Source organism: Columba livia, chromosome W (genome assembly GCF_036013475.1).
Source record: "Columba livia isolate bColLiv1 breed racing homer chromosome W, bColLiv1.pat.W.v2, whole genome shotgun sequence".
Classification (NCBI taxonomy): Eukaryota; Metazoa; Chordata; class Aves; order Columbiformes; family Columbidae; genus Columba; species Columba livia.
The window spans coordinates 7,268,300-7,291,439 of NC_088641.1; the positions used below are offsets into that span (position 1 = coordinate 7,268,300).

Below are 23,140 nucleotides of genomic sequence, written 5' to 3' on the forward strand. Positions count from 1 at the left end.
TTTTGTATGCACATCAAGTGAAGAATCCTGGTTTTAGAATAACAGTTGTAGCGCACCAGATGAGACACTAATAAAAGGCCTTGCCCAGTCCAGCTTGCTGCGGCAGCGGGGGGGGGGTGGGTGCCGAATGGGCCTCCAGCGCGCACTGATCCATTTTGTCAGGGAGACCCAGAGGTACCTCCACCTGGCTGAGCAGTAAGCGGTTCAAAGGTGCAATGCAAAAAATTGAGATATTGTCTTAAATTGGTGTAACTGTGATCCATCTGCTTATTTGAACTGGGTATATGGTTTTCATATCTGAGCTCAGTATTTTAGTTTGCATATTCATATTTGGTACCAAAAGAATCTTGTTTGGGGAGATAATTACAAAATGGGAACCGGTTCCACTGATAAAATTCCATCTTGCTCCCCCTTAGGATGCATCCTTACACATTAAAGTAATCGCTTATGTTGTTAGAAAAGTATTTAAATTGTTAAAATACTATGATAGATGTGAACTTGGGGTATTGTATGAAGTTATGAAGTTGTATTTAAAGGTTGCTGGAATGTGAACTGATTTGGATCTAGGAAAATAGAATAATGGATTTATGTTTATTACATTGGTTTATACTGTTTTTTGACATTTCTAAATTGTAAAAGGTAAATGGAGCTAAGGAATGTAACTATTTCTGAGCTACTTGAAATTGCATATAAAGTGTAGTTGGAATGAAATGGGAAAACAAAAGAGCAAAATATCCCAGGCCTGTGTGCAGCTCATTGTAACTGAGAAGTTTCCCAGAGCCTCCTACTTCGTACCAGCCAGTATGCCAGCTGCATGACCTTGGTTATATCTGTACTGCAAAGAAAGGAAAAACAACTGGAAAAACCTGGCTGCCTGCTTTTAAAGCAGTGAAAGGGGGGTTCTCTCTCCCCGCCACTGCAGCAATGAGATACTGAATGGAGCAGTCCGAGGGTGAAGTTTAAAGGCATCCTGAGCAGACCCATAGTTCTAATGAAACTGGAAAATTAAACCAAAAATTTGTTGATAGACTTATCCTGTGGTAATTAGTTGTAAGAGACTTCTTAGTAAATTCACCATGCTAGTTTTTGAGGTCATGAGAGACCACGAAAGAAAGGCCGTTTTTTGAGACAAACGGAATGCCAAATTTGGAACAAAGTTTTAATACATGAATTCTTGTATTTGCCCAAAAGTCCTATACCTCTCTTGGGTCAGGATTTGTTAAGTAAATTGTAAGCTCAAATAACGTTTTCTGAGAATTCTGTTTAGTTGCATGTCCTACAAGAAGCTGCTTGGATGGTGCAGATCTGCTTGTGCAAGTGAGAAATCTTCAAGGAACTTTTGAATGCTGTATTTCCACTAGTATTAACAGCCAATGTTTTTGATAAAGCAAATACTACACTGATAGATCTGAAACAGGACTGCGATCCGGTAAGGGAAAACAATATCCAATAAATATGACAGCTGAAATGGAGTTAGAAACTTTGAGGGATGAATTTATGAAAACTTTACAGGCTGACTGCATTCGATTGGACTTGCAGATTTGTCTATGAAACAACCTGTGGCTATTGTGGGACAGTATGATGGGAATGCTTGCCGAGAGAAAAATTCTATCAGAGTTCCAAACCCGAGCGGACGGAGGAAGGAAAGCGGTCGACCCAATATGAGTGATAAGCATACCTCGCTTTATTGAGACACTAAGCTGGTTTATATAAGACTTACAGTAATTATGCCTACTTGTCATCTATTAATTGGATAGCATACAATAATTATGCCTACTCGTCTTCTATTAATTGGATAGTATACAATAATTATGCCTACTCGTCTTCTATTAATTGGATAGTATACATAATGAGCTCAACCTTCTTGTGGTTTCTCTGGAATGCAACCTTCTCACCCTGCTAGAGATAATTCCCCAGCTTGTTTATCTTAGACGCTCAGCTAACCAGAGAGCGACCGCTCAGTACTTTTCCACTTATACTGCACCAGACTCATGCTAACTGAGGCCTACTCATGCTAACTTAGAACAAAATTCTCCTGATACAACGGATCAATAGAGCCATGCCCCTTCTCTATTAGCCATGTCCCAACAATTCCCCCTTTTTCTCTTTGGGCTAATAACACTTCCTTGCGAAAAGTAGCATCAATTATCTTTAAACATAATTGCCTAATACATGAAAGGCAACACATACCAATAAGCAATATAAGCAAAATAAAGGCAATTCCTACCAATACTGGTTTAAAGAATGACAACAGCCATGAAGGAAAACCTAGCGAGGCCCACCACCTAGCGATTGGAAAGCTAATCGACAAGATGCATTATTAAAGGGTAAATGAGCTAAACAAGCATCAGGTTCCCCCGTACAATTACAGTTGTTCCAAACAGACACATTATACAGTCCTGTAAGCATCTCAATAGATTCATTGACTGATAAAGGTATTCCAATTAGACACGTCTTGAATGGCTCTTGAGCTGAAGCGAGACTCAGACAGAAATTAGGATTGTGCGTCTTATTGGCCCAAGTTAACCAAATGTTCTGTTGCTTCATCAACAAATGCGGGACAGCTGTTGCACCAATGGCAGTCAAAATAAACACCATCAGTCCTTTAATGTTGGCCGAGTCCATTTTGCAGGTATCCATCTTGTCCCTGTAGGAGTAAGTACACACATGTATCCTCTGCCAATGTATTGAACTTCTGCAGGCCCTTTCCACTGTCCAGTTTCTGGATCTCGATAAAACACCTTCATTTGAACAGTTACTTTCTTTGAGAGACCTGAATGCACTTTTACTGGTGGCTCCTCATCTGATCCAAATATACAGAGGTAATTTAAAACAAACAATGTTTTCATAACCCGTTCTTGACTGTCCGTGATATCTTGAAATTTCTGCAAATATTGCTTCAGCGTTTGATTCATTCTCTCTACAATTGCTTGTCCCGTTGGGGAATGTGGAATCCCTGTAACATGTTGTACTCCCCATAACTGACAGAATTTACGCATCTTCTCACTACAATAAGCTGGCCCATTATCCGTTTTAATCTGTGCTGGTACCCCCATTACAGCAAAACACGCCGTCAAGTGACGAATCACATGACTAGCTTTTTCTCCTGCCTGTGGCGTTGCCCATACAAAATGACTATATGTATCAACTGTAATATGTACATATTTGAGCCTACCCATTGAGGGCACATGCGTCACGTCCATTTGCCATATCTCATTAGGACCCAACCCCCTAGGATTAACCCCTACGCCTAGACCAGAACCATGATGACTACACTGAGGGCAAGTCCGTACAATTCCCTTAGCTTCCTCTACAGTGATCTTAAACTGTGAATGTAATCCTTTCGCATTCTGATGGAACACACTATGTGATTCTCTAGCCTTGACAAAATCACTAACAGGGGCAGAACATGCTACCAACCTATCTGCTCTAGCATTCCCTTCCCCAAGGCCACAATCCCACATATGACTACGGATGTGAATCACTGCATATGGTTTTGTTCTTCCTTGAATTAATGTACGCAACTGTCTAAACAGTTCTCCCAAGCGCAGTTGCTTAACATCCTTAATCTGAGAATCTTCTATCCTGTGTAACACACCCGCGACATACAGCGAATCGGTCACAATATTAATTGTTTCCTCTCTCCATTTTCCCATGGCCCATACAACAGCAGCAAGCTCCAATGTCTGCAAGGAATCTCCCGGAACAGCTTCCAGCAAGTGGTGGTGCCACTCACCACAAGCGATCCAGGTAACTGCAGCTCTTCTGGACCTTTTTCCTGCATCCGTAAACACTGTCTGGGCATCTTCTAGGGGTGATTTACTGCGGAGAGGTTTCTGCATCCATTCATTGTGACCAATAAACTGCACTATTGCCGCCTTTACAGGAGACAAGGATATAGTTGTAGCTGATGAGAATAAACACTCACACAACTCCTCGCTATTCTGAAGGTACCACTCTATTGCTTCTTTTTTCATCGGAACATATATTGTCTGCAACTCTTGCCCTGTGATCTGAATTACACGCTTCCTACCCTTCCTTATTAAATCTGCTAAAGTTTCGACCTTTTGCTGTATTGACTTTCTTGGCTGTAGCTTTGGAAATACCCATTCAAGTATCCCAAGTTCCTCTCGCTCCCCTTTTTTTTCTTTGTGCTGTGTAAGAGCCCCAATTAAATGACCATCTGTTTGAAAAACAGAAAAATCTACAGGTATTGCAGGGTCGCGTCTCCTTGTAAAACCCAATGTGATTAAGTGAGCTAAATTCTGGATCATTTGTTTTTGCTCCATAGAGAGATCCACCGGAGTGGAGGGATCGGTTCCACGCAGCAATGGTCGTAACACCTCTAACTGCGTATTGGTAATACCCACGACAGGCCTTAACCATTGTAAATCCCCCATGAGTTTCTGAACATCATGAAGTGTCCTAATATCTGTGGTAATATGCGGTTTTTGCGGTCGAATTTGGGAGTCAGTAATTTTCCACCCTAAGTACAACCACGGTTCTTGTCGCTGAATTTTTTCCTTAGCAATTACTAAACCCTCCTTATACAACTGACAATGTAAAAATTGCAATTGTTGCTCAGTAAAGTCTTGTTCTTGTGCAATAAGAATATCATCCATGTAGTGATACACCATCGCTGTAGGCCAGGCATCACGAATAGGACGCAACGCATTGTCCACAAACAATTGACACAATGTCGGACTATTTTTCATTCCTTGCGGTAACACAGTCCACTCAAACCGCTGAGCAGGAGCTTCCCTATTTATTGCTGGCAAAGTGAAGGCAAATCGCTGTGTATCGAGGTGGTGCAAAGAAATAGTAAAAAAGCAATCCTTCAAATCCACAATTAACAACTTCCAGTGTTCAGGAAGCATTGCCGGATTCGGAAGACCAGGTTGTAATGCTCCCATCGGTTGCATTTGTGCATTTACAGCTCTCAAATCATGAAGCAGTCGGAACTTTCCTGATTTTTTCTTAATCACAAATATAGGCGTATTCCATGGGCTTGTTGACAGTTGCAAATGTCCTTGATCAAACTGTTCTTGTGCCAACTGATGTGCTGCTGCAAGACTTTCCATCTTTAACGGCCACTGCTCGATCCATACAGGGTCATCTGAAGTCCATTTAAGAGGGATCGGGAAAGCCCATTTTGCAGTGACCGTTAGCGAAAAGACCTTTCAGTTGTCAAAACAGCTCCTAGCTGATCCAATATATCTCGGCCTATTAGTCCATTTACACCTGCAGGAAGAGTCATCACTGTAACAAATGAATTGGCTTTTCGCCCGTCTATGATGAACAGGATACGTTCAATACTTTGACGTACTGATGAATGACCTCCTACTCCTTCAACGCCCCTGTCCATAGGTTTTGTTGGCCAATCCTGAGGCCAGGTGCCCTCATCTACGATGGTCAAATCAGCCCCAGTGTCCAGTAACATTGTAAGTAAAATAGATTGTCCTCTAGATTCCATTCGAACTGACGCAGTTGGTCGCCGGCTCATTGACATAGTTAGCATCACAGCAGGTCCTGTCGATCCAAATCCACCACCTCCTCTTTCTGAAGATAATGCTGGCGTCATGTCCTTTGTTAATTGCGGAAGTGGTATCAATTGTGCTATTTGACTACCCTTCGGAATGAAAATCGGAGGAAACAGTGTCTGAACCATAATTTGTACAATCCCTTTGTAATCGGCATCAATAAGTCCCGGGATAATCGTAAGGCCTTTCATACCACTCGACGAACGACCAATTAACAATGCCCCTTGTGATTGTCCATTAATTATTAAAGGTCCTTTAAAGGTGGATGGTATCTTTTGTGGCCGCTGATCGATCAAACTGATATCTACTGAGGTTGCCAAGTCCAATCCGAGGCTCCCGGCTGTTGCAGGTTGGAGCGTACCAGTGGAGCAGCTGTCACTGTCATGTGGTGCTCTCTCTGTAGATCCTCTGGCGTTTCGATTGCTGGAGCTGCCACTTTTGTCGGAGCGCGGCGGCTCGGCGCGCTCATTCTCCCGTTTCCCGAGAAACATGCTTCAGTATTATGACCGCTAGATTTACAGTTCTCACACCAAACTCGAGGCACCCGGCAGTCACGGTGAAAGTGACCTTCTTTTCCACATCTGAAGCATTTATTACTCTGTCTTCCCTCATTCGGGCGTGGTCGTCTTTCTACTTCCACAGCAGTAGCACGTAACGGGGCTAATGCAGCAAATGCCTGTTGCTGGGCTTGCAGGAGGTCTCTCCCTAGCTTCTCCATAGCCTCTACCATCATGGCTTGTGGCCCTACCGGAACTCTGCTCATTCTGTCTAACATAGCTTCTATGGTAGCGTCTGCAGGTAACGTCACTAAGATACCTCTAGTTACTGAATTTGCATTCTGCAATGCACACTGTCTTAACAAAGCTGCCCTCATCCAGCCTGGTACATCTGATTGTTCTATTGCTGAAGTAATCCTGTCTATAAATTGTGCAAATGATTCATCCCTTCCTTGCTTAATACTCATGTACGACGGAGATGGCTGTGATGTTTTAACATGCTCAATGGCTTCTCGAGCTGTTCTCATAGCCTCAGCACATTTTTCGGGGCCCATTTCTAATTGAGCTCGAACTTGAAGGAATGGTCCTAACCCCATTAACTGTTCTACCGTTACATCACTTAAAGGATCATTAGGATTTCTCGCTTGCTGTACAGAAGCCTCACAAAATCTCTGCCAATGTGCTTGCCACAATAACAACTGTGACTGTGTCATTATCGTTCTCATTATTACCTTAATGTCTTCTGGACACAATAACGTACTCCCAAACAAATAATTTAAAAGCTGTTTAGTCGGCTCTCCATGCAACCCTGATTCCGAAACTGTAGCTCTCAACTGCGACAATAATTTCCAACTAATCGGATTATACTGCCCGTGCATATCTCCATGTCTATCTCGCTCAAATAGTGCGGGGAACGCAAAAGGTGAATCTGGCCCAAAATCTCCATTGTCTGCAGCATCCTCCATTACCTTTTTCCAATTAACTAGTGCTGGACACCTGACTGGTCTCTTAGATGTATCCTTTACAACTTTCTCCATCTCTGACTCACTTATAGCTTTCCGATCGTTATACTCCTCACAACTTTGTTTCTGCTGCTGCGACTGCTGTACTTGATCTACATTCCAACTAGAACTCAACTCTGCTTTCTTTTTTACACGCACCGATTGCCAGCACGGAGAAACAGGAGCCTTACATGTACTAAATAACAAATCGTCTTGTCCTGAGGGTGGCAGCGTTGGCCCCCCTGAAAACGCAGATATGCCTGTTTCCATCGGCGGAGCGGAAGGCTCCATTTTGCCGAGTTTCTGTGAAGCTACCGCGGCTAAATTCTTCTCCAGTTTATGACGCTTAATATTATTAATTACTTCCCTCCACGGTTTCATCAGTTTCTTAGCTGTTTTATCCTCGTCTATGATCATATCCCACAACACATCCCCCAATTTCCTCCATTCTCCTTCATCAAACAATAAATCAGGATCCTGAAAACAGCCTTTAGTTTTTCCCAATGTTACTAGACCAGCTAGCTGTTTAACGTAACTATGATCAACACCTCGCTTTTCTAAAAAGCTTTGTAATAAATCTAGGGCTACTTCTAAATCCATTTCTCTGTTATTCATCATTTTAACCCGTTTCTCCGTTATTCATCACTTTTAATCCGTTTCTCTGTTATTTATCTCTCCGTTATTCATCATTTTTAATCTATTTCCCCGTTATTCATCATTATAGTACGGTACCTCTTGCTAAATTAAGAGACCTCTTGCAGCCCTTGTTTCCTGTAGCCCAGCACTGGCGAACTTCAGTCGGTTCAGGCTTCGGAGACGACACACCGCAGCACAGTGTTCGGTCGCTCTTGCCCGCCGGTCGCTGCTCTCCCGGCGCCTTTTGCTTCTATCCGCCGCTTCGGATCGCCGGTTCGGGCGCCAATTGCCGAGAGAAAAATTCCATCAGAGTTCCAAACCCGAGCGGACGGAGGAAGGAATGCGGTCGACCCAATATGAGTGATAAGCATACCTCACTCTATTGAGACACTAAGCTGGTTTATATAAGACTTACAGTAATTATGCCTACTTGTCATCTATTAATTGGATAGCATACAATAATTATGCCTACTCGTCTTCTATTAATTGGATAGTATACAATAATTATGCCTACTCGTCTTCTATTAATTGGATAGTATACATAATGAGCTCAACCTTCTTGTGGTTTCTCTGGAATGCAACCTTCTCACCCTGCTAGAGATAATTCCCCAGCTTGTTTATCTTAGACGCTCAGCTAACCAGAGAGCGACCGCTCAGTACTTTTCCACTTATACTGCACCAGACTCATGCTAACTGAGGCCTACTCATGCTAACTTAGAACAAAATTCTCCTGATACAACGGATCAATAGAGCCATGCCCCTTCTCTATTAGCCATGTCCCAACAAATGCTAACAGACTAATATACCAATTGTCACTCTGATCAAGAAAATGCAGGGAATGAATTTAAGTCTTAATAGGCCATGATCCTTTTGTCATATATGTACCATTTCTGAAATTTAATTCTGATTTTTTTTTTTTTATTTTATTTGTAATCTATGTCTTTGTCAATTGCACTAGCTGGTTTTCTTAACAGCACAGCTTTTAGCATGCATAAATGTAAATTGCTGCAGAACCTGCAAGTCTTTAACATCAGGTCATAGGCCATACTTGTATTTGGTCTGATCCTACATACTTGCACAGTTTTTGTTGATGGTTTTGGGAAGTCTCATAAAGCTGTAGTGGTTTAGCGTGAAGATAGCGATTAGCATCATTCTGTGAAAATTATTGACAGTTCAACCCAATTAGCAGAACTTGGCACAGCCTTACATTACTTAGAGCCTTTTAAGGAGGAACCTCTAAATTTGATTTGTGATTTTGAGTACGTAGTCAAGGTCCAGCGCACGTATCTAATTCTGAACTGTGTTTTTGTTTTGTTTTGGTTTGGTTTGGTTTTTTTTAGACAAAAAGGGGGGAGAAGTAGGGAAAACATCACAAAACCAATTGTCAAAAGGATTGTATGTGATGAATCACTTATATCTAAGTGGTGCATCCTAAATTTGCCCTGTGATGAAACACTTTGTAAGTATGACCCAAAACCATGCTAAATCAGAAAGAACCTACATTAGTTATGGTCAAATCACTAGTTAACGTTCAATGGAAAAGGCCACACCAATTGATAACCTGGGGGAGAGGTTATGCTTGTGTTTTTACAGATCAAGGGCCGCAATGGTTGCCAGCACGAAACGTGAAACCTGTGTTATCTTCCTGACAATGATTGTTGCAGCTGCTGTGTTTTGGATGCCTGCACAGACAAAGACTAACATGTGGATTACTTTAGCTAACATGACTGACCATCCATATGCCTAACTACGATGTCTCTGGAAAAAACGTTCCACACATGCTTGGTTGGTGTCTTCCTTGATGACTACAGCAGCATCACACGACTGTTTCAAATAGTGGTTGATGCAGAGGCATTGCAACGAACTGTAATAATACTAACATGGCACTTTGGATTAATTGCCTCCCGGAAGCAGACATCGAACCACAGGAACTGGAATTGCTGGCATCTATGCCCATGGATGCTTGTATCCAGCCGGTTTGTGAAAAGTGTCAGAACAGTATACAAGAACATGAATGGATAAAACTGCAAAATATTAATGCTACCCTTGGTGACTACAGAAATGAAACTCGATGGTGTAATGCTTCACAGAAGAATGCAAGGGATGTCATTGATAATGTGGGACAGCGACCCTAAAACCTCCTGTATGGTGTATTCTTGATCTGTGAAGATAGAGCCTGACCAGGAATTCCTTCTAATGCTGTTGGAGGACTGTATATTTTGGGACTATTAACTCTCTTAACGCTCAATGTATCTATGAAAATAGATCACAGAAGAGCAAGACGAGAAAAACACTTTTTGTATGTATATGAGTCAAAATGTGATGATAATGTAGATTTTTGAGGATCAGGGTTAAGGGTTTTAGGATCTCTTGTATCTAGTGTTGGCACAACTAAAGCTTTAAATACTTTAGAAAAATTAGGATGCTGGCTAGTTAAGCAAACAAGCAGAACTTCTAAGGCTTTAAGTGGACTTTTGTTAGATGTAAATTCTGTAAGACATGCTACACTGCAGAATACAGTCACAGGAGACTTTTGTTATTAGCCCATGGCCATGGATGTGAGGAATTTGACGGAATGTGCTGTATGGATTTACAGGATAAGTCGAGATCCATCCACAAGGAGATTAAACAACTTACGGACCATTCACAGAAGATCAGAGAGGATGTGGGCCTCTTTGGCTTAGAGGGCCTCATGAACTGGTTTGGACTAGGAGGATGGGCAAAAGGGCTTTTGCAGAGTGCTCTGGCTCTCTTAATCATAGTAGTAGTTGCATTAACATGCTTGAGTTGTGCTATATCATGTATTAAGAAGATTTTAGAGCAGACACTTGGGCAGGCTCTGCTCGTAAAAAAAAAAGAAAAGGGGGGAGATGTCAGGGATTGGCTCAAGGAGCATGGACATGAGTCCACCAAGCAACTGTACGAGCAGAGCCCATTTTAGTTGACATAAGTAGGCCTTAGTTAGCTTGTCTATTAGGCCGTGGGAAAGGGGGAACGGAAAAGTACTAACTAAGGCAGGGTCAGGATATCCTTGAAGAGATAAGAGTCAGAAGAATGCGGGATGTGCATAGCTAGCTAAACCCAAGTAGGTGGAGTAAGTAAATGTAACCTCTTAGTGCTTAGCCTATTAGATAGAGACAAGTATGCATAATTATGGTATTTGGTATAAATGCATGCTATCTCGGGCAATAAAGTGGAAGTATGCTCTATCACTCATATTGAGTCGGCTGCATTTCTTCCTCCATCACATCAGGTCGCTACCTATGCGAGAACCCTTTTTCCAACACTTCTTAGTAAATTCACTGTGCTTGTTTTTGAGGTCATGGGAGAGAATGAAATAAAGATCAATTTTTGAGACCAATGGAATGCCAAATTTGGAACAAAGTTTTACCATATGAATTCTTGTATTTGCCAGGAAGCCCTATACCTCTCGTGGGTCAAGATTTGTTAAGTAAGTTGTAAGCTCAAATAACATTTTCTGAGAATTCTGTTTAGTTGCATGTCCTACAAGAAGCTGCTTGGATGGTGCAGATCTGCTTGCTGCAAGTGAGAAATCTCCAAGGCAATTTCGAGTGCTGTATTTCCACTAGTATTAACAGCCAATGTTTCAGTAAAGCAAACACTACACTGATAGAACTGAAACAGGACTTCGATCTGGTAAGGGAAAACAATATCCAATAAATATGACAGCAAAAATGGAGTTGAAAGCGTTGAGGAATAAATTTATGACAACCTTACAGGTTGACTGCATTCGATTGGACTTGCAGATTTGTCTGTTTATAGCTACAACATTGAAACAACCTGTGGCTATTGTGGGACAGTATGATGAGATTGCTAGCAGACTGATATGCTGATTGTTACTCTGATCAAGAAACGCAGGGAATGAATTTAAGTTTCAATAGGCCATGATCCTTTTGTCATATATGTACCATTTGTGACATTTAATTTTGATTTTTTTAATATTTGTTTTGCGATCTATGTCCTTGCAAATTGCACCAGCTGATTTTCTTAACAGCACAGCTTTTGGCATGCCTAAATGTAAATAGCTGCAGAACCTTTGAGTCTTTAACATCAGATCACAGACCATACTTGTATTTGGTCTGATCCTACATACTTGAACAGTTTTTGTTGATGGTTCTGGGAAGTCTCATAAAGCTGTAGTGGTCTGGCGTGAAGATAACAATTGGCACCATTCTGTAAAAATTACTGAAGGTTCAACCCAATTAGCAGAACTTTGCGCAGCTTTACATGACTTATAGCTTTTTAAGGAGGAACTTTTAAATTTGATTTGTGATTTTGAGTACATAGTCAAGGTACCCCCCAGGACACGGTTTGCCCTCTTGGCTGCCAGGGCACACTGTTGTCTCATGTTCAGCTTGCTGTCAACCAGAACCCCCAGATCCCTCTCTACAGAGCTTCTTTCCAGCATCTCTTCCCCCAGTCTGTATGTACAGCCAGGGTTGCCATGTCCCAGGTGCAAAATCCAGCACTTGCCCTTATTGAACTTCATGCGGTTGGTGATTGCCAGTTCTCCAGTTTGTCCAGATCCCTCTGCAGGGCCTCTCTGCCCTTGAGAATGTCCACAGCTCCTCCCAGTTTTGTGTCATCAGCAAACTGTCATGATTTTGTTAAAAACAAGACAAGTTTCTCTTTTAGTGAATTTTCTTTTCAGCTAAAGTCTTCTTAGTAGCTGCACTTAGATAAAGTAGGATACATGTTTTGGTAGACATAGCAATGGAATGAAAGGTCTCTGATAAGAATGCACGTCCCGCGAGAGGGGCAAGGAGGAGCAAACTGAACAGGTGACTAAAACTGACCAACTAAGTATTCCATCTCATTCACGTGATATTTCATATAGAAGTGGGAGATCACAAGGATCTTGTCCCTTTTTTCCTCTTGGACTATGGCTGACATTAGGAGAGGACCTTGCAAGTCATCCCTGGGAACTGAGGCCTAGTGACAGACTGAATCCAGTTCCGGTTTGCTGCAGAGTCCAGTCCAGGACTTCTGGGTGCAGGCTCTGCTGCTGCTGGAGCAGTGCTGATCTTTGCAAGGATTTTCAAGATTGGTTTTTTATATTTTGTATTATTTTCTCTATTTTATTAGTAGCATTAGTAAAACATTGTTAATATTTTCCAACTCTCTTTTTGTCCTTCTTTGCCTAGGGACCTAGAAAGATCAAAATGTGACTTCTCAAATTTTGTGTCCTTTTGTGTCCTTTCCTCTTACCCTCATACCTGAAAGTGGGAAATGTGTTAAGTAGCTTATCTGATTACTATGTTATAGATTCTTGTACTAAGTTGCTCTTTGTGCTTTGTGCTCATAATAATTTCCTTCCAAAGACTTTTGAAAAGAAAAAATTAATAGGAGTGGTGCACATTTTTAGTTAAGCTTATCTGAGATGTGCTCATACTTGAGTGGCTAAATTCAAGATGTGGGTGGGGTTTAAGATTTTTTTTTTTTTTTTTTTATGTCTGAGCGATGATTTTGTGGGGTAGAGAAGATAATACAAAAGGATAGGCTAAAAAATGTGTCACTTTTAGCAGGAATGTTTGAACACATTCACTAAAATTAGCACTTTTTTTACAGCTTCTGGAAAGACATAAGAACATGGAAAGCATGGTAGAGCTGCTTGAACTATATCAAATGGAAGATGAAGCATACAGTAGTCTTGCAGAAGCTACCATGGAGCTCTACCAGTACTTGCTGCAGCCATTCCAAGATATGAAGGAACTCGCGATGCTTAGAAGACAGCAGATAAAGGTATGGTAAAGGTAACTGAACTTCTTATTAATGGGGAAATCATGCTTTTCAGTTACTATTTACTTTTATTATGCAGTACATGCAGTGATGGTTTCTCCACTAAATGTTGACCCTATTTTTCTGGTTCCTTCACTCAGAGGAGTGCTTTTTGTAGAGTGAAAATGTCTCTGACATGTAGCTAACCATCAACTGTTTAACTTACGATGTTTGGCTATTTAAATTAATTGTTGACTTTAATAGGTGAAACTTACAGTTTCGTGATTACTGGGAATACTGACTAACACATAAAACAGAAAGATACATATTGTACAGTATCTATGAGATTGTTAATTATTTTAAAAGATTTTAAAAAGATTTTAAAAGATTCTTCAGGAAGTTACTTTTCATTCTAGTTTTCTGAGATAATCTGATAAACCATGTTGTGAAACACTTAAACATGGAAGCATGTTAAAAGTATGTAATTTGTTATAACACTTCAACAGAATATTTTCCTTAGAGCTATTAAAGTATAGCCAGCTGAAGAATACTACATTTTGGTAAAACTGTTTTATAATGCATATGTTTGTTTTAATTAAAAATAATTCTAATTTTAAATATTTAACCAAAAATAACAAATTTCATCTTTATTGCATCTTCAAAGTACTTTTGATAAAATCAGCAGTTTCTACACAGATTAAGACTGTAGCCTGATTCTTTTAAATTATGTATTGTAACACAGAAACTATTTTTTTTTTTCATTTAATCTGCATTACAAATGTCAGTTTATCTGTTTGGCACCTTATTGTTAGCCAACGTTGTTTTTATTGGTTTCAATTTAAAAATATAGTGGTTTTCTCTGTGTTAGAGTATAGAAGGAGGCCGGCAAGAAGATTTATGATTCCAAAACCAGTTTTATTTTGAGCTGTTGCTGTGTCTATAAAGTAATTTTTCAGAAAGTTCAGCAATCTGAAACTAATCTGTGAGACAATGATATTTGAAGTAAAAGTGCTCTTTTTTCCCCCTGAATGAAAAATGTTGCTGCATAGAGAACTGGGATGAATATTTTTTTCAGTTGTATTATACTGTTGAAGATTATGCAAAATACATTTAACAGAAAACTTTCCTCAGCATGATGAAATAGTTCCTGTCTTATCTGAACTTTTAGCTGTAGCACGGGAAAAGATTATTTATTTCTCTATTTTAATTTTTTGTTCTTCTTTTGTCAAACAAGAGAAGATAAGTATCATATTGAGTATGGAACATGAATTAAGAATCTCTTTAAAAAACAAAACAAAACAAAACAAAACAAAAACAAAACCAAACAAACAAACCTCATTAATCTCTTAGATTTCAGTTTTAAAAGACGTCATGTTTACATTTTTTTCCTGAAAGAATAACCTTGGTAAACTTCAGAGGCATGTTCTATGGTGAATCACTTTAACCGTACATAGGTGCATCTAATGTACATTAAGTTCTCTTCCTAACCTGGCAATTTTTGAGTTATAAAACTTGGTCATCTGTATTATGTGGTAGAGAAAGATGCCATCTCTCTTTTTTTTTTTTCATTTAATTGTTTGAGAGTGTCGCGGTTGAGACGGACAAACGACATGGACCAAGTTCTTTCAAGATGAAAGTAATAGGTGCCATTTATTGCTACAAGTGCATTTTCATACAATTCTACCAGTTCATGTGTCTTTTCACTATTGGTTACAAGTTACAGCACTAACATCTCATTGGTTAATTTTCCTATCATCCATGTTATTCTTCATTCTATATCCCCTTCTCTCTCACGGGTACATCTCTCCTCTCTCCGGATACTCCTTTACTCCCATCCTTCTCAAGGGTAAATCTTAATATCTCAAGGCTGATCTCTACTCTCATATTTTCTGTCAAGGATTCCACAGACCCGCTGCAGTTTCCCACAATTCCCCCTTTTTTAATTTGTGCTAAAAATGCCGCCCTCATTGTCCACTGCAGGGCCCTTTGCAGCAGAGAAATCATGCATGGCAACATCAGTAACACAACCACAACAATCATCAAAATGATCAGTCCTGTTTTCACTACTGATAACAACCATCCTAAAAACCCTCAACCACTAAGCAATTTATTTAACAAATCCCATCAAAACCTTCACACTCATGTCCTTGAGCTAATAACAAAAAATCTATCGCGGCCTTACTCTGCCATGTGGCATGTCTTACAGAATCTACATCTAAAAAAAGTCCACTTAAAGCCTTTTAAGTTCTGTTAGTTTGCTTAACTAGCCAGCATCCTAATTTTCTAAAATGTTTAAAGCTTTTAGTTGTGCCAACACCAGATACAAGAGATCCTAAAACCCTTAACCTTGATCCCCAAAAATCTACATTATGATCACATTTTGACTCGTATACACACAAAAGGTGTTTTTCTCGTCTTGCTCTTCTGTGATCTATTTTCATAGATACATTGGGCGTTAAGAGAGTTAATAGTCCCAAAATACACAGTCCCTCAACAGCATTAGAAGGAATTCCTGGTCAGGCTCTATCTCCACAGATCAAGACTACACCATACAGGAGGTTTTGGGGTTGCTGTTCCCACATTATCAATGACACCCCTTGGATTCTTCTGCGAGGCATTACACCAACGAGTTTCATTTCTATAGTCACCAAGGGTAGCATTAACATTTTGCAGTTTTTATCCATTCATGTTCTTGTATACTGTTCTGACACTTTTCACAAACCGACTGGATACAAGTGTCCATGGGCATAGATGCCAGCAATTCCAGTTCCTGTGGTTCGATGTCTGCTTCCAGGAGGCAATTAATCCAAAGTGTCACATTAGTATTATTACAGTTTGATGCAATGCCTTTGCACCGACCACTATTTTGAAACAATTGTGTGATGCTGCTGTAGTCATCAAGGGGGATGCCAACCAAGCATGTGTGGAATGGGTTTTCCGGAGATGCCATAGCTAGGCATATGGAGTCCTGGTCAGTCATGTTGGCTAAAGTACTCCACATGTTAGTCTTTGTCTGTGCGGGCATCCAAAACACAGCAGATGCAACAGTCATTGTCAGGAAGATAGCACAGGTTTCACGTTTCGTGCCAGCAACCATTGCAGCCCTTGATCTGTAAAGACACAAGCATAACCTCTCTCCCAGGTTATCAATTGATGTGGCCTTTTCCATTGACCATTAACTAGTGATTTGGCCATAACTAATGTAGGTTCTTTCTGATTTAGCATGGTTTTGGGTCACACTTGCAAAGTATTTCATCACATACAATGCTTTTGACAATTGGTTTTGTGGTGTTTTCCCTACTTCTCCCCCCTTTTTGTTTTAAAAAAGAACAGAACCAAAACAAAAAACACAGTTCAGAATCAGATACGTGCATTGGATCTTGACTACGTACTCAAAATCATAAATCAAATTTAGAGGTTCCTCCTTAAAAAGCTCTAAGTAATGTAAAGCTGCACCAAATTCTGCTAATTGGGTTGAACCTTCAATAATTTTTACAGAATGATGCCAGTTGTTATCTTCACGCCAGACCACTATAGCTTTATGAGACTTCCCAGAACCATCAACAAAAACTTTGCAAGTATGTAGGATCAGACCAAATACAAGTATGGCCTATGGCCTGATGTTAAAGACTTGCAGGTTCTGCAGCAATTTACATTTTACATTTATGCATGCCAAAAGCTGTGCTGTTAAGAAAACCAGCTAGTGCAATTTACAAAGACATAGATTACAAATAAAATTAAAAAATCAGAATTAAATTTCACAAATGGTACATATATGACAAAAGGATCATGGCCTATTGAAACTTAAATTCATTCCCTGCTTTTCTTGATCAGAGTAACAATCAGCATATCAGTCTGCTAGCAATCTCATCATACTGTCCCACAATAGCCACAGGTTGTTTCTATGTTGTAGCTATAAACAGACAAATCTGCAAGTCCAATCGAATACAGTCAACCTGTAAGGTTGTCATAAATTTATTCCTCAAAGTTTCCAACTCCATTTTTGCTGTCATATTTATTGGATATTGTTTTCCCTTACCGGATCGAAGTCCTGTTTCAGATCAATCAGTGTAGTATTTGCTTTATTGAAACATTGGCTGTTAATACTAGTGGAAATACAGCATTTGAAATTTCCTTGGAGATTTCTCACTTGCAGCAAGCAGATATGCACCATCCAAGCAGCTTCTTGTAGGCTATGCAACTAAAGAGAATTCTCAGAAAAAGTTGTTTGAGCTTACAATTTACTTAACAAATCTTAACCTAAGAGAGGTACAGGAGTTTCTAACAACTATAAGAATTCATGTATTTAAACTTTGTTCCAAATTTGGCATTTTATTGGTCTCGAAAAAACGGCCTTTCTTTCGTTCTCTCTCATGACCTCAAAAACTAGCATGGTGAATTTACTAAGTAGTCACTTACAACTAGTTACCATAGAATAAGTCTATTAACAAATTTTTGGTTTAATTTTCCAGTTTCATTAGAGCTATGGATCCACTGGTGATGCCTTTAAATTTCACTCTCAGACTCCTTCATGCAGTAATATTGCTTGGGGGAGGGGCGCGGTGGGGAATAAAACTTCCCTCTCGCCCCCATCTGAGATGGCAAGACGTACAGCCCAGCATGAAAACACATTAGTTCGAACTCCACATCAAACCAATATGGCTCCACTCCACACTCAATTCAGTACCAGTCTGACCCAGAGAAGCACTGAACACTGTGACCCCCCAAAGCTGACCAGTGTGAAAAGACTGACTTAAGCAAGGAGGTAAAATTATGAGCTCTTTTCCCCAGATGTGCCAAAACCTAGGAAACAAGACAGAAGCAAAAATAAACAACACCAACAACCCCTGATTCGAAGCCGAAAAACAACACAGTGCCACAACAAAAATGGATGACAATACTTCAGGGAAAAAAAAAGGACAGAGCGGGGGGAGTAAGGCCCCCCTTTCTCTGCTTAGCAGCGGGAAAACAGGTTTTTTCTTTTCTTTTCTTTTTTTTTTTTCTTGCCGCAGTTCAGATATAGCCAAGGCCATGCATAATCACTGGTACGAAGTGGGAGGCTCTGGCAAACTCCTCAGTTACAATGAACAGCACACAGGCCTGGGATATTTTGCTGTTTTGTTTTCCCATTTCATTCCAACTACACTTTATATGCAATTTCAAGTAGCTCAGAAATAGTTACATTCCTTAGCTCCATTTACCTTTTACAATTTAGAGATGTCAAAAAACAGTATAAACCAGTATAATAAACATAAATCCATTAGTCTGTTTTCCTAGATCCAAATCAGTTAATATTCTAGCAATTTTTAAATACAACCTCTTCCAAATTCACATCTATCATAGCATTTTAACAGTTTAAATGCTTTTCTAACAATATAAGCAATCATTCTAATGTGTAAGGATGCATCCTAAGGGGAGGCAAGGTGGAATTTTAGCAGTGGAACCGGTTCCCATTTTGTAATTATTTCCCCAAACAAGATTATTTTAGTACCAAATATGAATATGCAAACTAAAATACTGAGCTCAGATGTAAAAACCAAATACCCAGTTCAAATAAGCAGATGGATCACAGTTACACCAATTTAAGACAATATCTCAATTTTTTGCATTGCACCTTTGGGCCTCTTACTGCTCAGCCAGGTGGAGGTACCTCTGGGTCTCCCTGACAAAATAGGTCAGTGCACGCTGGACCCCCATTGGCACCTGCCGCTGCAGCGAGCTGGACTGGGCAATGCCTTTTTTGTTTTGTTTTGTTTTGTTTTGTTTTGTTTTGTTTTGTTTTGTTTTAGTGTCTCATCTGGTGCGCTACAGCTATTATTCCAAAACCAGGATTCTTTACATGATGTGCATATGGAAAAACCAGATCCAGCACACCAAGATGAGACACAGCCTGTCACAGAGTTGCGCAAGTCTGAATGCCGGAATAAAGGTAGCATGCTAGAGAAAAGAAAAAAAAATAACAGCTACTATATTCAAAATTTTACCATCACATTCACGCAGTAAAGAACTAAATTACTCATGATCTTCTGTATTATCACAAAATGCACATTTTGAGTCAACGGATTCTCATAATTTAACAGACTGGGAACTTATCGTACCATATAACAAAGACCTACCAAAATTGCAACATGCTTAAACCGATACCCACAAAGAAAACAGGTTAATGAGGAAAGCATCTTGCAGACTTCAGGAAGTTTACTGTGACCTGTGTGTTATCAGTTAACTCTCTCTCAGCTTGTTGACGTTCAAACTGTTCCAGCTGTAAAACTGTCTGTAATGATCTAATGATCTCTTGTAGAGATTTATTTTGTCCTGCTCTTCTCACCTTAAAAACAACATTAATTGCAACAAAATTCTATTCTCCGGACACTTTTCCCAATCATTTAACATAAACAGCAGCGAACACTGATTTCAATATTTAACAAGACATTTCTCATAATTCCGAGTGTTTTCCTAAGTTTTAAAACACCTCCCAATACTGATTTTTCAGGAACACAACTGAAAACAATTATTCCTGACCCCATCTTGCAAGTAAAACCTTGAGAAGGGGGAGGGAGGGGTAGAAAACACAGGCTGCTTGCAGCACGACTGGGAAAAATGGGGAGAGAGTTTTACGGCGCACTGAAAAACAACTAGTAAAACAATTCACTCACATTCCTAACAAGCTGCTTGATTTTCAGAGAGGCAATACACAGAAACACATAATATGTACTGTAAAACTTGCAGATAACATGTTGATAGCAAACATTAGCATTCTCTACTGCTAATTTCAGCACCAATGATTCGTTAGCTTCTAAGTTTTCAACCTGCTTATTGATGGCCTCTTGAAGATGGTCAATAAATTGCATGTAATTCTCATTGGGACCCTGATTAATAGTTGCAAATGATTTGGCTGCATTGTTGGTTTCAGGCACCTTTATCATAGCTTGATATGTGAGGTCTGTTGACTGCCTCAGGATTTCAGAAAGTTATCGTGCCTGTAGTTGTGGTGTGTCAATTAGTGTCTCTTCCAGAAACGCACAGGGTCCCGTGGTTTAACTGTAATCGAAACTGGGGGTAAATCCCAGCTTTTTGGTAAGTTCGGTTTACGCTCTGAAACTCTACCCCCACCCTCAGGAATTTGCTTTTCAGCAGCGTGGGAGGGAGGCGGGGGCAGGTTGGGGGGGCTCAAATCTGTAGGAATTACGTTATTTGGCTCGGTCTGGCTCCCCAGGGGGGGGTCCTCTCCACCTAAATCTCCAGGCAAGGGGGGATAGGAAAAAAAAAATGTCCATTTTTTTCTTCCGCGACTGATAGCGGCAGGGCAGAGGGTTGAACTGTGATCAATGGCGGTGACGCAGACGCGGAACCGCGGTTGCTGATGGTAGAGGAGAGGTTTGAGCCGTGATTGATGACAGCGGAGCGGTTGGCCGAACGCACCGCTCCGACTGGTGCTCTGACTGGTGCTCCAACTGGTGCTCTGAGGGCCCCTCCCGAGACCATAACGCTGTTTTTTCATGTGAGTCTTTCATAGCTTTTATCTGATCTTGGGGCCACACGTATGTATACGACTCTTTCATAGTTTTTTTCTGATCTTGGGGCCACACATATGTACGCTCCTCCTCTATTCCTTTTAACTTTCCAATTAAGTGCCACGGATCCTTATCCGTGTCAGATAATATGGACTTGGGCGGTTTTGACGAATCCTTAGTAACAGGGGGGGTCGGAGCAGTACTTAATCTTTCTTTTTTCTCCGAATCTGGCCCAGGAGAGCCAGGAAGACCATCCCCCTCTGCCGCCTCTGCCCGTTGCTGTTTTAACTCTTTCAGAGTATCTAATAACAAGCGCCAGGTTGTTAACAGTTCAGTTGCTTCCTTGGACCCTTGGGTAGCACTATCAAACAGTTTATCTCCCAAGTCCATCCATTGTGACACACTAAATGCTGTCACAGGATTAACCTCTAAACCTTGTGCTTTGCCCCATAGTAACATTTTTCTTAAAGTCAGTTCCAGAAGGCTAACACCCTGCTTCTTCAGAAGCAGCTTCCATGTGGATAATACAGTACCCTCTTCTTTAGATAAGTTTTACCCCCCCTGTTCCCGGTAGCTCACCTACTCCTTAGCGAGGTCTCTTTTCAATCGATCTGGATCTTCGGCAGCTCTCCTCGGCTGCTCTTATCAGCTGTACCAGGCTCCGTCTCCACAGCTCTTCTTCGGCTGTTCACAGCTGTACGCTGTCACCTTGTCATGCGAGATCCTCTTCAGGCAAGATCACGTCGGGGTCACCATATGTCGCGGTTGAGACGGACAAACGACATGGACCAAGTTCTTTCAAGATGAAAGTAATAGGTGCCATTTATTGCTACAAGTGCATTTTCATACAATTCTACCAGTTCATGTGTCTTTTCACTATTGGTTACAAGTTACAGCACTAACATCTCATTGGTTAATTTTCCTATCATCCATGTTATTCTTCTATCCCCTTCTCTCTCATGGGTACATCTCTCCTCTCTCCGGATACTCCTTTACTCCCATCCTTCTCAAGGGTAAATCTTAATATCTCAAGGCTGATCTCTACTCTCATATTTTCTGTCAAGGATTCCACAGACCCGCTGCAGTTTCCCACATGAGAGAAAGCAGTACTTGTATCTATGATGATAAAATATATATTACACTGGGTAGCTAGGGTAGAGGAATTGGTTTATAAACAGAAATTATGCATGTGATGGTTTGTGTTAACTTGCTAGCTCCATTTTCATACATGAGTATTTCTGATGCTTACTACCTCAGTGAAATGGGAGTTGTGAACACATAATATTGTTTAAATATAATGACTGACAAGGAGAAAGATAAAGTTTGGATACAAAGTAGGGTAATAATGGAAGAAACTGAAGAATGAGTTACTAAAATGAAAAAAAGTTACGAGGATAATTAAGCTTGAATAAAAATATCAGTAGACAAGATGGCCTGTGCCTTCTGCAATTATTTAATATTTTTAGAGTTTTTCTGCATTACATATCTCTCTTTGATTTGTGGGGAAGATGTTTTAGTTTTTTAATATTTTTTTATAAGTATTTTATTTTAATCAGCTTAATTTTGTTTGTTTTCAGAATGAGATAAGAAGGGGATGAATTGCTTTGCCTATAATCTTTGAGAACAGTATTTAGTGTCCTTTTGTTTTGGAGCGAGACAAAAAATGGAAGATGTTTCATCTGAGTGTTAAATTTCTGCTGTTGCTGTGAAACTTTAGGCAAGAGACAAGCCTACAGTAGGGGACAAACAAACACCAAATTCTGTGTGCTCAGTGGAGGCTTATTAGAGTAGAACAGCTGAATTCTCTGCAGATTCCTTCTGTGAAAAGAAAAAAACAGCAAACAAAACACAAAGCAAACAAAAGAACCCAAACAAAATAACAGAACAAAAGTTAATAACAAAGTTAAAGCATTTAAAAGCTTGAAAATGCAGATTAGCGTTGTATGTGATAGAATTCTTTTTTTTTCTTTTTATTTTTTAACTTGTTTTTATGCTAGGTTTTCAGGTGTATTTTGCCTCATTTAGTGTGAAGGATGGATCATTTAGTATGGGTGAGGAATCAAAGCCGTATTGTAAAGCACTTAAATATTGCTGCATGTGGAAAATGTAATGAAAAAGGTAGAATATTATGGAAGGAGAAAAGGATGGCTTATTATGAAGTGGAACACAAATCTGGAAAACTGAATTCTGCTAAAATTTCTATTTAATTATGTACT

At 40.1% G+C, this 23,140-nt stretch overlaps 1 protein-coding gene and 1 long non-coding RNA gene across 2 annotated transcripts in view; both read left to right on the top strand.

The window, feature by feature from the left end:
* The window catches only part of LOC135577210 (junction-mediating and -regulatory protein-like), a 138,771-nt gene that overhangs the window by 63,569 nt on the left and 52,062 nt on the right, over positions 1-23,140 (top strand). The window contains 1 exon segment of the mRNA XM_065045106.1: positions 13,264-13,437. Within this exon segment, the coding sequence (XP_064901178.1) occupies positions 13,264-13,437 (174 nt within the window).
* LOC135577078 (uncharacterized) lies at positions 2,862-4,631 on the top strand. The gene is made up of 2 exons (XR_010468682.1): positions 2,862-3,750; positions 4,292-4,631. It is a non-coding gene; the product is annotated as an uncharacterized LOC135577078 (long non-coding RNA).